General features: G+C 41.7%; 1 protein-coding gene across 4 annotated transcripts in view; it reads right to left on the bottom strand.

Annotated features, from left to right (window-relative positions):
• Positions 1–16654, bottom strand: part of KIAA1958 (KIAA1958 ortholog) — a 105217-nt gene that overhangs the window by 42804 nt on the left and 45759 nt on the right. For 3 of the 4 annotated variants that reach the window (XM_037036202.1, XM_037036201.1, XM_037036200.1), the window contains exon 2: positions 13170–14364. In XM_037036202.1, the coding sequence (XP_036892097.1) occupies positions 13170–14340 (1171 nt within the window). In that variant the 5' untranslated portion in view covers positions 14341–14364. Of the gene's footprint in view, positions 1–13169; positions 14365–14728; positions 14988–16654 lie in introns of those variants that run through there. The other variant, XM_037036199.1, reaches the window with a different exon arrangement.

The raw sequence follows: 16654 nt of genomic DNA, 5'->3' as shown, positions 1-16654 counted from the left end.
ACAGAAGTATAAACAATTTGGTTGGAACTGTGGAAGAAGTGAACAGAAAGGCTCAAAAGAAGTTTCCTTGGAAGAGTTGGGATTATGTGGTGATGAGATTGGGGTGAGACCATTACTGTTAAGCAATATTATTTTATTGCCACATACACGTATTACCATGGAAAAATAAAAAAAAAAACAATGAAAAAGGCAATAAATATCATTGTTTTTGTTTCAGAAAGCAATTCTGTAGTTTTAAGGCATCACTGTTCTCACCTAAAATAAAGCTTAATCCTGTAGTCATAGAAGCATAGTTTAGCATTTTTGCCCTGTTACATAAATACTGCTTCTGGGTCTAATTACCCTCTTGGGACTACAAGCCACAAGTTACATAAGTGAGATCAAGACTGAAAGAGAAGTTATCGCTGGGCCCAAAACACAGTGGGTCACCTGCACTCTGCCATGCCTCCTGCGGGGACCCGAGACAGCGGGACAGCTCGTCAGTGAGGAGAGAAGACACACAGGGATGACGAAACACTGAGGCTGAAACTAATGCTTTGACACCAACTTGTCTACTCTGACTGCATACTACTTCATCTTTTCATACCACAAGGAGTGAATCCCCAGGCTAGAAAATCAATGTCAATGCCTCTTCAGTTCTGACCTGTTTCCTGGCTTCCTAGTAGTCTCAGTCAATCTATATTTATTGAAAGAAAATTACCTTCTGCGGTTTATAGCTAATAGTTAGCCTGCTGTGTTTAGGTACATTTTTTATATTTGGAAGTCTCAATTGTAGTTAGGTGAATTTCTATATATATAAATAATATATATTTAATATATAAATAATAGTTTTTACTTCATTGGTATAAAAGAAAAATGCCTTTATTTTAAAGAAATAAACAGTTAATTGGGAAGACTTTCTTGTGAAATATAAAACAAATGATATTAAGATAGGATGTGCAAGCACTGGAGGAAAAGCCATTCAGAAAATGAACAATTATATTTTTAATTCTTTTTAAATTTAATTGTTGTTCAAGTACAATTTTCTGTCTTTTACCCCCATCCCAGCCCACCCCCCCCCACCCAGTGCTCCCCACCTCTCTTCCATTTCCACCCCCCTTAGTTGTTGTCCATGTGTCCTTTATACTAGTTCCTGTAAATCCTTCCCTTTATCCCCCTGAAATTCCCTCCCCTCTCCCCTCTGGTCCCTGCCAGCCTGTTCTCTATTTCAGTGTCTTTGGTTACATTTTCTTTGCTTGTTTGTTCTGTTGTTTAGGTTCCTGTTAAAGCTGATACAATATGGTATTTGTCTTTTACCACCTGGCTTATTTCACTTGGCATAATGCTTTCCAGTTCCAACCATGCTGTTGCAAAGGGTAGGAGCTCCTTCCTTCTTTCTAGTATATTTTTAATTCTTAAAGATAGGTCATTAGTTGTTTGCAAAAACAAGCAATATTATAACTGTAATATAACTAGGCTTGTGTTATTTTTAGCTGAGTAGAAAGTTGTTTCAAATAAATTATGATGTGGAATGGGTTGCCTGCAGCCTCTGCACATTTAATCCCCAGCGAAGACAGACCTGACTTTCATTTATCATACTGGCTTAATGATTCATTTAACCACTTTTAGTCATACATCATCTTGGAACTGTATTATCTAAAGGCAATCAATTTAGTCTTACAAAGTCACTCACAGCTGAACAGCATCTTGGTTCCGTTTTTTTTTTTTTCCTTTAATTGGAGATGCTTTGAGAGAAGAAGTGTTAGGCTGTCCATCTGGTTCGATTGTGGGCGGTATGAGGACAGGAACCACGCTTCTGCCCTGCCTGCTGCTGTACTCAGAGAGCCAACTTGTAGTCTTCCAACAGATGTTTGTCGAACGAGTGGATGGCTGAATGAATGGTCACAGCGTGTGTCAGCACTCTTAACACTGTTTCATCCTACACAGAGTTGTGACTTCCTTGTAGATCTCTGTGTTCTGAAGACCTTTGGGTGTTGCCTGAAACTGTGCTGTGCCTTTTGACAGAAAATATCAGGAGACAAGAGAGGTCCCAAGAGGCCAAACACTCAGAGGTCATCAAGGCACCTTCTAACTCCTGAAAACCTCAACCTGTCTCCTCCTCTCCGGGACCTTTATGGTCGCCCCATTGAGTACTTATACTGCCACCTCCCACCTGGGTGACTGTAATACCCTGTACAACGGCTCTTGTGTCTCACTCTCTACTTTCCCACTGCAACCGGTGTGATCGTCTAAGATAATGAACTGTGTCCCTCTGCTCCCCTCGCAGGGCACCTGTCACCTCCCTTGCGCATCCTTTCCCAAAAGGCTCCAGCCCGCCTTGCCAGCAGCCCCTCTCCTGACTCCTTTGAAATCCTTGCCTCCCTAAGTCGTCTGCCTGTGTCCATGCCCTAAGGCTTTTGCTCATCTTGTTCCGCCCACCTCAAATGCCATTCCCTGTGTCCCATAAGGCTGAGTCAACTGCTCCTCACCTGTGTGTCACTGTATTTTATATACCCGTTTCTATATATATACTTGCAAGTGGAGTTGTTGGTTTGCCAGCCTCCTTCTCTAAAGAATGATATTCCAGGAGTGGGAAATTCGACATTCACCTTTGTGTTTTCACTAGCCCTGTCAAGTGGTCAATCCTGAAAAAAATGTTTAATAAGTTGAAGGGCAAGTGATGTGTCCAGATGCCCAGCAGAAAAAGAGACCGAGACATGTCTCCCCACTCCCGGTACAATGAATCCTTGTATTCAACTCTGGGTCCTTTTAAAAACCATTCTTAGAAAAAAACAAATGATCTCTCTGGGAGATACTTTAGCAGCCTAAGCTTTGGAAAAGTGATGGGCATGACCTGAAAATGAAAGGGAAAGGGAAGCAACCGGCAGTTGAGGCTATTCCTACTCCAAGACAAGCAGAGGTAGGGATCGCGGTGCAGAGCAGCGCCTCACCCCATCCCGCTCGGTTAACAAGGGGGAGCCCAAGTTTCTGCCCATTGTAACTCCAAGCAACTCAACTAGTTATTTTGTGCCTCATTTCCTTCCAGTAAAATAAAGGAAGCAACCTCTTTCTTCATGGAATTCAGGCAGTATTGATCCTGGAAATTAAAGTGCTTGACAGATTATTAGAGGACATTTTGTTTTTGTGGTTTTTTAAAATTTATTCCAGCAAAAGAACTTAATAAAATTCCCCAAGACAGCATCTCATCATAGCCACAAGGAAGGAAGCTACAGCATTGGAATTTATGACTAATTCTCAAATTCTTTGTCATTAACAAGTATACTAGAAAACGTTAGTGAAGTTTTACTTTCTTACAAAAAATACCTCTATATCCAGAAATAATATAACAATGCCATAATGCCCCCATCATTCTGCAATTTTCTTTATGCTTCACAACCTACATTTTGAAAGTATTCGCATTTAAAAATATACAAAAAGCATACAGAATATTAAAGGATGCTTACCATAGATCAGAGGGCTCTTTATAAATTAATTCAATTCCGTGTCAACCTATAAAATAGATGCACTGTTTTCTCCATTTTACGGGCGAGAAGGCTAAACCACAGGGAGGTTAAGGAACCGCCAAAGTCTCCCGGAAAACACGCAGCAGAGCTGGGATCTGAATCCGGGCCACGGTGTGTCTGGATTTTCAAAATGAAGCCCTGTGCTTACATCTGCCTCTTGTACAACCCGAACTCATGTTCCTTCAGATTTAAATCTGTCACTCAGATTTAACACTAATATTAATATTTTGTTATATTTTTGTTTTTTATTATAAACAAAATAGTTTTACTAGTTACTTGCAGAGTCTCTGTCACATCCAAACTATCAAGGACTATGTATGCCAGGATAAGTAATCCAGTTGCATATTTCTTACATATTTCACAATATTAGTCAATATACATTTAACCCATCAGTTATTCTATCTATTCCAGTTTAATTCTCTTTAAAATGTAATACTCAGATTTCTTCTCACATAAGATAGCCTTCTAATTTTAATATTTTTACATGTTTTTAAAAGAAAATGTTAGATAGAGTTCAAGTTTCCCATGTACCCGCCCCCACACCCCCCCCCTCAAAGGTAACCACTATCACGTGTCTGCGGTGTCTTCACTTCGTGTTTCCGTAATTAATTCTCTGTGTTGTGTGTGTGTGTGAGACATATACCAATACACAGTAATGTTTGCATTTCTTAAAAAGGTATGGTGTCCTAAATTTCAATTCTTTTTATATTCATATCTAAATTATCCTGTAACTTTGTTTTCAAGATTCATCTACGTTAATAAATGCAGACCTGGCTGATGCACGTATTCCACTGAAAACTGTATCACATTAGCTACTGAAAGACACTGGGGTGGGTAATTGTTTTTTTCCTTATTATCACAAAGTTGCAATGTACACCCTAATACATTTGTCCTTTTGAGGAACATACAGATTGATAAATATATTCACATATATTTATGAAATTTTTTTCTAGGGCAGATCCTAGTGATATGATATGCACATCTTTAACTTTATCCGATACTGGAAACTGCTCTCCAAAGCGGCCATGCTAATTTATACTCCCACCAGCATGTCCTTACTTTCCCACACTTTCAACACCACGTATGGCAGTTAAAATTAATGACTGTTGCCTTTCTGCTGATACCTCATTGTTGTTTTAATTTGCATTCTCCTGATTACAAGTGGGGGTGGGCATTTATCACATATTAATTACATAGGTTTCTTCTTGTTAGAAGTGCTTCATGACCTTTGCTTATTTCACTAGTGCATTATTTGGCCTTTTTCCTGCTGATTTGTGGCAGTTCTTTATATAGTCTGTAAATGAATATTCTGGTTATGCACACTGACATAACCTGTGACAGCCCCTGTCCCAGCTAAGATTTTTATTTTGAGGCCATCAGCATTTTCGGCTTTTTCCTTTATGGTTCATGCTTTTGTGTGTCGTGTTTAAAAAACTCATCCTGACCCTAAAGCCATTTTGTAAGATTTCCATCGGTTTTAAGTTTTATTTTTCTACTGTCAGATCTTTCAATGAGATTTATCTCCTGTCTGATGTGAAGGAAAGATCTAACTGTATTTGGCTCCACCGGCGACCAATGCCCAATGCCATTCACTGGCTGGTCTGTTCTCCTCGCGCCGATGTGTCACGACAGCTCTTTCACACACAGCTCCTGTACATGTGTGGGTGTCTGCACTGTTCCACTGTTCAATCTTTGTTTGTGTCAGCCTATTCCACTTTAATCACTATAGCTTTATAATAAAGTGTATCTGTTGTATACTGTATGTTCTATAAGTTATAATGGGCTTGCACTATTGGTAAACTATCTTTATAAAAACATACATACCTTGAAAATATTAATACATGACAATATAGTCAATTCTTTTTCAAAAGAATGACCGTACCTAACTACATATCCCCTTCCCATACCTCTCCCCCAGTGTAGAAAACAAGGCTAAAAACTATGAATTTTAAAGTATTTTCTAAGAACTGCATTGCAGGTAGGAAGGAAGGGAGTGCTCAGCAGCCAGGCGCTGGAGATGACCATGTCCGGCTCCTTCAACGCATCATGATTACAGGCTTTCCCCTGCACACAGCAAAACCTAACACAAACCCCACCATCACTTGGGAGAACTGCACTTTGCTCCGTAGGTGGGGAAGGGCACTGCGACATTTGGGGGGGGGGGATCTTGTGACACTCATAGAGGACAGTCAAGAGCTGGAGACCTTCAGGGCGAGAAATAACAAGACCTTGTGATCCTCGGCAGAGGGGGGAAGGTAGCCTCCAAAGGGCTATGGCTAGGGTGCTGATAGTACGGCTCCGAAAGGGTTCACAGAGTTCAGTAATGCATCAGAGATCCCTGACTTCACCAGGGTTTTCACGTGCTCTCCCTCCCCATGGACATGCAGTACCTTATCTTATTGGGTAGAAGGACTGACTTCTTCACTGTCCATTAGGTGAGTGGAGGAATGAAACCAGGTTCTTGCTTTTAGATGAGGTTGCTAACATCAAGCAGTTAAGTCCTGGAGACTCCTGGGACCAAGTATATAATTTTTCCCTAGGATGTGTTCTTGCTGTCAGTTATTTACCAACACGATGGCCACATGCGTACCATGCGCAAGACACTGGGACTGGAGACAAGGGTGCCGCGTAGTTCCACTAAAGCCCCCCTCAGCATTAACACAAGTGCAAATAAATCAATTAAGCATCTAGTCCAATAACTTTCATCTAAGAGGCCCAATGAAATAAAGCTCATTCCCCTTCACCGGACCCTACCAAACTTTCCACATTACTACCACTACTGAGGTCAACTGAAGGAAATTAGGCAAGGAGAAAGAGAAATAATGGAAGGCAGAGAAAAAGAAGGAAGAAAAGAAATGACACACGAGGCAATACAAAATGTCAATGTCCCGGTTCCTAATGTCTTCCTCACTTGTGAGCTACCTCCTGGTGATTTTGCTGTTTAATTCCTCTTAGCAGTAAAATGTCCTTCCCCAAGGGACCCATCTAGGAAATGGTAAAGAAATAAAAGAGACCATTTCAGGAAACAGTAGTATCATGTGAATTGACATAAAAAAGGGTACACCTAAGGGAAAACTCATCATTCAAAATTAACTTTCACTATACATGCAACATGGTGGTGAGAAGTTCCAACTGGGATTCCTCTTATTTCCCAGAATGCCCTTACAGCCCTGGGAGGGAAGCAAGGGCACTAAGTACCTCTTTCTCCCATTCTAGGCTCAGAGAAGGTGTCCTAAGGAAATGCCCCACAAAGGACACATTTCAGTAGAAACTCCCACTGGGAAAGGGGGGGGAGGTTTAGTGTGAGAAGCAGCTGTCTCCACCATCCCATGGGATGCTTGCACAGTTTGTACAGCAAAAAAGCACACAATAAGAAGCATCAACATACCAGTGGTTACTCACCAAGGAGATGCCATTTATTGTAGCTGAAAATACGCACCTAGTGGCAACAAGAAAATTATTTTACTTTCCTGCAACACTTAGGAGAGGTTAATACCTTTCCTAGAATGGGATGCTATGTTCCTCCAGATTGTTCTTAAAAAAAATGAAAGCCCAGTCTAAGCTAGCTCAGGCAGAAAAAGAATTGAATAAAGGCCATAAAACTTCTCGGAACATCACTAAATCAGGCTTGGAGGTGTCTACAAATAATCCCCTGACCCCACCACAGGTTAGCTGTGGTGGGGACACCCCAGAAACCAACACTCTAGAGTGGGCCTCTGCCATTGGAACTACTGCTGGGAGGCTGCTCCTGCTGCCGAAAAACTGGCTGCATTTGCCGAAACAGATTCCTCCAAGTCCTTGTGAACAGTCCGACGTGAGTGCATGTGACTCACGGGACTGCCCTCACTGAAGTACCAACCTGGAAGGCCGGTTTCTGGCCCTTCCAATGGGGCGTGCAGATGCACAAAGAAGGGAGTTCTCTCGCACAGGAAGCATCCGAGTTAGTAGGTACCCAGATGAAACAACAACGTGCCCGGAATGTGGATGCTGCATTCCCCGGACAACTGCTTCTCAACTTCCGATGCAATAGAGATTTAAATTTACGACAAATGTCCAAATTAAAAACTTCAAAAATTAATAGAATCTAAGCTACTGGGAAATAGTCAATATTCTTCTAATAATGTGTGTCTTTACTCATCAAAATTTGCTAAGATTTGGGTTGAGCAGTATGATAGAACTGATGTGAAAATTAACACGTTTACCCACAGCTTGATTAAAATCTTGTAACTTTGTGAGTTTAGTTCTGAACAGAAATAAGGATGTCTTTTTCCATTAGGGGAATAGAATTTACATGGCATCTTTAAAACGAAACAAAATGGAACAATTTCTCTTTGTTTTGGCTGACTCAATACTCATCTGTCAAATTATTTAAAAATATTATTCAAACAACAAAGCCCAAAGTGAATAGAAGAAAATAATAAAGATCAGAGCAGAAATAAACAAAATAGAGTCTAAAAAAAATGCAAAAGATCAATGAATCCAAGAGCTGGTTCTCCGAAAAGATAAACAGGATTGACAAACCTTTAACCAGACTCATCAAGACAAAAAAAAAGGAGAACTCAAATAAAATCAGAAATGAAGGAGGAGAAGTAACAACTAACACCAAAGAAATATAAAAGACTGCAAGGAAATATTATGAACAACTATATGCCAACAAATTCGACAACCTGGATAAAATGGATAAGTTCCTAGAAACACGTGAGGTCTGTCCAGAAGGTATCCAGCCATGTAATATGAAAAATGGAGACATTTATTAAAGCTGCAAGATGCAAGAAACACTGTACACAGGACAGTGATGCCTCAGTCCCCTTTGGGGTGGTACCTCAGAAACTTGGACATTTCTCTCAAAATGGATTAAAGACCTAAATGTTAGACCCCAAACCATAAAAATCCTAGAAGAAAATACATGCAGTAAAATCTCAGAAATTATCCGTAGCAATATTTTTTCTGATACATACCTCAGGCAAGGAAAACAAAAAATAAAATAAACAAATGGGACTACATCCAACTAAAAAGTTTTGCAGAGCAAAGGAAACAATCAACAAAATAAAAAGACAACCTATGGAATGGGAGAGTATGTTCGCCAATACACCTCATAAGGAGTTAATGTCCAAAATGTATAAAGATCTTATACAACTCAACACCAAAAAAAAAAAAAAATCTAATTAAAAAATAGGCAGCCCTGGCTGGTGTAGCTCAGTGGATTGAGCGCAGGCCTGTGAACCACATGATCGCGGTTCGATTCCCAGTCAGGGCACATGCCTGGGTTGCAGGCCAGTTCCCAGCAGGGGACTCACGGGGGGCAACCATACATTGATATTTCTCTCCTTCTCTCCTTCCCCTCCCCTCTAAAGATAAATAAATAAAAATTTAAATAAATAAATAGACAAAGGACTTGAGTAAATACTTCAAGGAGGACATACCGATGGCAAATAGACATATGAAAAGATGCTCAATGTAACTAATCATCAGAAAAATGCAAATGAAAACCACAATGAGATATCATCGCACACCACTCAGAATGGCCATCATCACTAAATCACCAAACAACAAGTGCTGGTGAAGAGGTGGAGAAAGGGGAGGAATCCCTTTGCAGTGTTGGTGGGAATGCAGACTGGTGCGGCCACTGCGGGAAGCAGTACGGAGAGACCTCAAAAAATTAAAAATGGAACTGCCTTATAACTTACTGTCCCCACTTCTGGGAATTTATCTGAAGGAACCCCAAAACACTAATTTGAAAGAAAATACACACCCCTATATCCATTGCAGCATTATTCACAATTACCAAGATATGGCAGCAGTCCAAGTGTCCATCAGTAAATGAGTGGATAAAATAACTATGGGACATTTAGACAATGGAATACCACTCAGTCATAAAAAATAAGAATATTTTATCCTTTGCAACAGCATGGATGGACCCGGGGAACATTATGATAAGTGAAATAAGCCAGTCCGAGAAATCCATATGATTTCATTCATGTGGAATCTAGTGAACAATGTGAACTAACAAGCAAAATAGAGACAGACTCACTGGTAGAGAGCAGGCTGACAGCTCTGGGCAGTGAGGCAATTGGACGGCGGAGGGATCAAGCAAAAACAAAGAAAGGACTCATGGACGCGGACAGAGTCTGGTGACTGCAGGGCACAGGAAGGTACAAGGGAAATAAATGGTAATGAAAAAATATAATAAAAATAAACTAATTGAAAATAAAACATTGTCACTTGGCGTGGTGAACACACAATACAATATACAGAGGATATATTATAGAATGGTATACCTGAAGCGTATATAATTATACTAACCAATGTCACCCCCAAGATTCAATAAAAAAGGAAAAAAATAATAAAATATTGCCCAGCAAAGCAATAAATAAATGTACTATTCAAACATATGCAGTATTTCTAAAATAATCTGTTAAAACCTCCAACCTATACAACACCCACTTTACACGATTCTAGTCCTGCTCAGCCCTAGTTCTTTCCGAATCTCTCTTCTTTGCTTAGTCCCAAGTAATGCTTCACATAATAATTGTGTAAGGTCCATCTGTACATAGTCATTCACATATATTTGGATGTGCTGGGTTCTACATTTTAAAAAATCTATGTTTAGAATAAAGACTATAAATAAATAAAACTTTTCTAGCACAACTATTTACTATAAATAAATACGCAAAACAAATCAATAAAACTTTTATTGCACAAAGCCTAGTTTGGGCTCTATGGAACAAGGTAAATTGTAAGTTAACTTTCTATGTTTCCCACTAGAAAAGCGTCAGAGTTTTATCTGTTCCACTGATGTTCTCAATCCAAATAGCGTTTCCCTAAAGTTAATAGTATCTGAGCAACATAATATTCTCCCACAGAACAATGGATCAAAATATCCAAATCATTCCTTAGGAAATTCCCACCATCAGTTCTTCATATTGTTTTTTCTTGAAGGTTCAATTCCAAGCTAAACTAATCCTTCCCATAATAGTAAAGCCAAGTCACAGTTTAACAAGTGTATATGTTATGTGCTATCCTTGGCCATGTTTGCTTTTTATAGGTGCCTTAAAAGTGCAATTTCATTGAGAAAAGGAAAAAAAACTAAGAAAATGTCATCTATGCAACACTAAGTAGATTAAAATATTTTTCCCATAGGCTGAATTTCTTTTCCAAAATAATTACACAGTAAGATACCTGTATTTGGTTTAACAAAGAACCTGAATGTCTCACTTACTGTCCTCTGGGCAGATGCAAGTCAACTGTGCACCTTCCTTTGCAAGGGGAGTTAGTGGAAAAGGTGCAACCCAAGTAACAGTCTTGCTACACTGTTTTATTACGCTGACTCACTTTGCAAAATGTAACTGTACCCTCAAATATAAATTAAGTGAGAATGCAGGAAACTCTGTCAAGTTGTCTCCTATCTATTTTTTTGAAGGAAGTGGTTGGGGGAGAGAAACAAATAAACCAGATTCACAGCAATTTGGGTGAAAAGGTATTACTCACATCCTGTATGTATCAATAGTCGGATTTCCTAGTACTAAAACTTTCTCAACCTAATAAAGATAATATTGTGTCTAATGATGTGCAGATTAGCCAAAGATCATACTGTTATTAAATGACTGAAGTAAAACTTTACAAAAAAGAAAGGGGGTAGAGAAAGAGGGAAGGAGAAAGTAGGGAGGAAGGGACAACTCATGAATGGGAGAAAATATTTACAAATCCTGTATCTGGTAAGGGACTTACATTTTGAATGACAATCTGATTAAAAATGGGCAAAGAATTTGAATTTCTCAAAAGAAGACATGCAAACAGTCAATAACCACAAGAAACAAAGTTCCACATCATTCGTCATCAGGGCAATGCAGAACAAAATCACAGTGAGATACTGCTTAACGCGACAAACACAGTGAGTGGTGTTTTAAAAACAGAAAACAACGAGTGCTGGTGAGCATGTGGAGAAACAGACCTTTTGCACAGCTGTTGGGACCAACAAATGGTGGAGCCACGTAGGAAACAGTTCAAAGGCCGCTCCTCAGAGAGTGAAACACGGAGCTACCACGGAGCCCGGCATTTCTGCTTCTAGGTAGTTGCCCAGGAGAAACAGAGACACATGCCCACACAGACAAACACTCGTACACAAAGTCATTAACAGCATTACTCACCACACCCCAAAGCTGGAACAACGTAAACGTCTATCCACTGATGAAAGAAAAAACCCATGGTATCATCCATACATGGCCAAAATGAAATACTATTTTGGCAATAAAAAGGAAAGAAGTGCTGATCGGTGCTACAACATAGCTCAATCGCTAAAAAAACTACGGAAGTGCAAGAAGGCCATCACAAGAGGCCACAATACGGCTCCATTTGTAGGTAATGTGCAGAAGAGGCAAATCCGTAGAGAAAGTAGGTTAGTGCTTAACAGGGGCCGGGAGGAAGGAAAACCCGTCTGCTACCAGGTATGGGGTTTCTTTCTGGGGTAATGAAATTTTTTTGAAACTAGATAGGGGTGATGGTTGCACATGCCTATGAATATACCCAAAACCACTGAACGGTATACTTGGTAAGAGTGAATTTTATGGTTATGTGAATGATACCTAAAGAAAGCTAGTATTTTAAAATGAAAGAAAAAACTGAAAAGCACACTTTCAAATCAAGATACATTTTCAATTGTATGTTTTATTATAACACCACGACTGTGTCAGGAAAAGCAGAAGTCAAAGGTCTCCTTGGGTGATCTCAGCTGTCTGACAGTCGCACTGGAAAGCATTTTGTAAAGCAACTTAACTGCAGGACGTTCCAGGGAACAGGCACACCTGCCTCAGGCCTCTAGGAAGCTGCTCCCCAAACCCTGACTTTCTTGACCCAGATGGAAATGAAACCAAAATGCGCCACAAATGTCTGCTTTCTCTACCCTCTGCAGGTCTGTTTATCTTTGTCCATGTCTCTAACTCTGGTTCATTAGATTCAAATCATGAACCTAAAAGCATGACATCTAAACCCTCCTCATATAATAACCCAGATTACGTTAAGCACTGTTAAAATTACAGAACAGTGGACATTAGAATCACAGAAAACTATTTCCCTGTCCTCCCAATCCATTCCAGTTGGACTCATGTAGTCCAGACATACAAGCTATCTGATTCCTTTAAAGTTTGAGAACAGAGATAAAATACTTTTCTTAAAAAAAAACTTGTCTTAAGCTGCCACGCCAAATAAAATAAATAGAAGTGCCAAGCTGGTTCAGACAAATTAATAATAATGGAAAAACATTAGGCCCATTGTCATTATATGCGTAACTCAACATCATTTTGGCTTCAAACAGCAACCAAATACCTTGATACTAATAGGACAGCATTAAAATTTTTTTTTAAAGTAAGTTCACTTACAAAAATTTGGCTTAAGATCAGATACAAACCTTAAACCTAGCCATGCATTATCAACAGCACGATCCCACAGCTGTCCGCCCAGCCTTGAGACGTATCAATTGGATGGACAGCCTCAACTCCAATTTCCTCTATAGCATCATCTGGATGTAACCCATCCTACTATTTCTACCTTCCTGAGAATAATAAAGGTCTGACATCTAGCAAACTGAGCCTATGGTTTTAGAAGTGCTGGCGGCGCAGAATTCTCTGATGTGCGTGGGTGAGGGACTCACTGTCACCTCCCGTGCCATACCTGGTATGCACTGCGCCATGGCCTCGGTGGTTATGGTTGGGGCCACCTGGGGCTGCTGCTGACTGGAGCTCACTTCTGGCTCTGTGTTAACTGAGGGAGAAAGGGCCACCTCACAGGAGGAGACCTGGCTGGGCAGGTGGGGCAGGAAATCTTCGGAAGCAACTTGCTCATCCTGTCCAGGCAACTGCAGGGCAGACAAAGGGATGCTGATCTGTTTGTTAGGATGGGATGTGCTCACAGGCATCTGCATAGCCACCTGCTGGTTGGTGCCATGTGCACCCGACGGCCCTCTGTTTGGTGAAGCCAGAGGTGCCCTGGCGTTCTTCTGAACCACTGGTCTGGACATCACAGAGGGGGACGCAGAAACACCATGTGGGTCTAGGTCTGTGCTAAGGGCGGATGTTACATGGGAAATTAGCTTAGCAGACCCAACACAGGAGGGACCCGCATGAGTCTGAGGCTTGGGTTTGGCCATCTGTGTCAATGACAGGGCCGGTCCGTCTACTCCTCCAGTCAGCTCTGCATTTGCCACAATGTAATAATCTTCAGGAATCTCTTGTTTGATTTTCTTGATGATGACATCACTGCTGCATTCATCAACCATCTGAGCCTGGGAGCTTGAATGGAGAGAAGACGGGACTATTCCAGGCCTTTTTCGAGCAATGCTTTGAGGCCTTTGGGTTGGGGGTTCAAAGTCACTATCCTCATCTGTAACAGAGGACTCACAAACCATGTCGAACAGAGTGTTTTCATCTTCATACTCTTCAACAGCTTCGTCCAGCTCAGAGGGCTCACTGCAATAAGAGAAGTCACAAGAGTCTCTGGTCCGATTACAGTCTAGCTTCGCTTTCACTGGTCTCCCAGGGTACCTTTCAACTGGGCTAGTCTGTGTCTCAGAGGGCACTCCGATTATACTGGGACTATCAGAGTTAAAACTTCTGTTATCCTGGAAACAGACCCTTTCTTGGGACCCAGCTCTGCAAGTAGCTGTCAGTGGCCAGTGATAAGCATGCCCGGCACTACAGCCCCACATTGCAGTCAGGTTCCCATGGGAACCTTCCGAAAGCAAGTGTTTCAGGTTAGGAATGAGGCTGCAAATAGTCCCGTGGCTGTGGGCCCAGCTGACCAATTTGGACAGATTCTCAGATGAGGTATGAAGGCAGTCCTCCATGTTACAGGATCAGCAGTGTCTTTCCTAAAGGGAAACAATCCAAATAAAAAGCTGTTATTACCCAAGATATTCCCGTATGTAAATTATTTCCATTTCCTTGAACTATGATTATCATGTAGCATAAAAAAAAATGCACTTGAAAACTGGATCCAGCTAGTATCACTGCACATGGACAGGCACTGGAAAATACAGCAAAAAGTATGGTTGTGAGAGCTGAGAAAATTCTTATTACTTTCCTTTATTAATGAGTGTCTGCATAACAAGAGAGAGAGAGAGAGCGAGAGCAAGTTAGTTAACCAGTAAAAAAGTGAGCCTTTTCACGGTACATTGTACTTCCAAAGTCACAGAGAGAGCAGTTCAGTCGACCCCTTAATGATAAAATACGTACACTTCCCATTAACCAAGGTGGCGGGCGCACTAAGAACTTCCCGCTCTGCCGTCACACAGGTCCTTACCAGAGGCAGGAGAGTCACCAAGGCTCACATCCGTTCTAGGATGGGTGTGAGAGAAGGGAAGTCAATCAGCCAGTCCTCTGCTGGGCACCAGAAAGAAAGCAATGCAACCAGGAGTCCGAGAAGGGGAGTGGGGGCTAAATTTGGGGAGCAGGGAAGACGTTTTTAAAGAGAAGGAAGAGCAGACTGGGAGAGCCACGAGTGGGCAGGACCCTGCTGGGGTGGGGGCACAGGCTGGCTATAGACCAAAGGTCTGAAATTCTATGTCGAAATATGTCTTTATTTGATCATAATAAAAATGCAGTTAATATAAGCGTATTAGGAATCATCTACACAATCTCCTTATATCCTAGTACTGCTGGGTAACTTCAGTACCCCGCTACCTTTGTATCTCTGCTCACAGTAGTGTCCACAGCCACCGAACGTGCCATCGCTCTACTTCCAATGTCCTGGGAAACTTGTTCGTGCTGTACCCAATTACCCAGACATCCCTGGGAATCACGCAAATAGGCCCTTACACCAGCTACACGGTCTACTAAGCCGTCGCCTTAAAACTTCAGTTCCAGAGTCTCCTTTAACAGAAATCCATCTTACGGCCACGCTTTCCAGTGGCATCGCTTCATTCAAATACAGAATGACACCAAGTCACGAGGCACAGGGAAAACTGCCGTGAGCAAGACAGTCATGTCTGTGCTTACATGGAATTCACCATGGCAGGATCACGGGGCAAACAATAATTACATACAAAATAACTCTGTTGCAATTCTGACACGAATTTTGCAAAACCACTGAGCTAAGGGAGCATAAAACCAGGGAGAATTGTTCTCTTTTGGGGCGTCGGAAAAAGTTTCTCTGAGAAGGTGATATTTAAGCTAAGAGCCGAAGGATTAGCAGAAATTCATAGATGAAAAGGAGAAGGGATGGGGCTGAAGGAGAGAAGAGACTTCTGGGCACAAGGACAAGCACGAGCAAAGAAAGAATCCGAGAAAGGTTCTGCCCCCCCCCCCCCATCACACACCTACCCTCAGCCAGACTCTGCAGTGTTCCAGCACCCACTCAGCGGGTCGGGGTCACAGACGCAACAACCCGAAGCGCTTCTCACCCCAGCACCCCACCACACTCACCTGCCCCTTCCCAACAAATGCAGCTCACCATCTCTTTGGTGGCCGCACTCCATTCATTCAAATTGGTCTATAGGTGTTTACTAGCAGTCTTACTTGGCCAGATTTTAAAGTGGTTTCCCCGCCAATGAGCATGATTTCACAGGATGATTCATGCCTTACAGCCCACTCAAAGAAGGGCAGTAAATAGAAAAAGAGAAAATCCTACCTCAGAGTAAGTGGTGTTAACATTTTTAGCTGCCTTTACATTTACATAGCCTCGTTCTCCTGATGGATTTTCTAAGACTCCAGAGAGCAGCAGAGTCTGATAATGCAGAATCTGCCCTAGATGCTGGAAATATCGTCCCACGTTGGTAAGTGAACTAAGGGCAGGCTGGTTCCCAACCGCAGAGAATCGTGTGGAAACATGCACGCCACTCTGCTCCCCACGGGAACTGCTTGGGCCAAGGTCACTAACAGCCTCCACGTCATGGGTGTCAATGGACACCCCTTGGTTCCCTTCCTTCCGCTTCTTAGCAGCTGAAAGGGCTTCCTGCCCTACATGGAAGCCTCCCTTTTCCTGGCTTCCACCCCACCCCCCTCCCTGCTCTGCTTTTCCCAGTTTTCCAGGCTGGGGCTCCTCACCCTCTTTTTGATCTTTAAAACTGAATTTCATCAGTGGTCTGGCACTCTGCTCATGTTCTGTCTCACCAGACTGCTGTCTCTCAACCACCCCTGCGGATCTGGTTATGAGGAATATAA

The sequence above is a fragment of the Sturnira hondurensis genome, unplaced genomic scaffold, assembly GCF_014824575.4.
Source record: "Sturnira hondurensis isolate 20B ecotype Veracruz unplaced genomic scaffold, ASM1482457v3 Scaffold0022566, whole genome shotgun sequence".
NCBI classification, from domain to species: Eukaryota; Metazoa; Chordata; class Mammalia; order Chiroptera; family Phyllostomidae; genus Sturnira; species Sturnira hondurensis.
The sequence above is the reverse complement of the archived record's forward strand: the minus strand, read 5'-3'. Positions and strand labels throughout refer to the sequence as shown.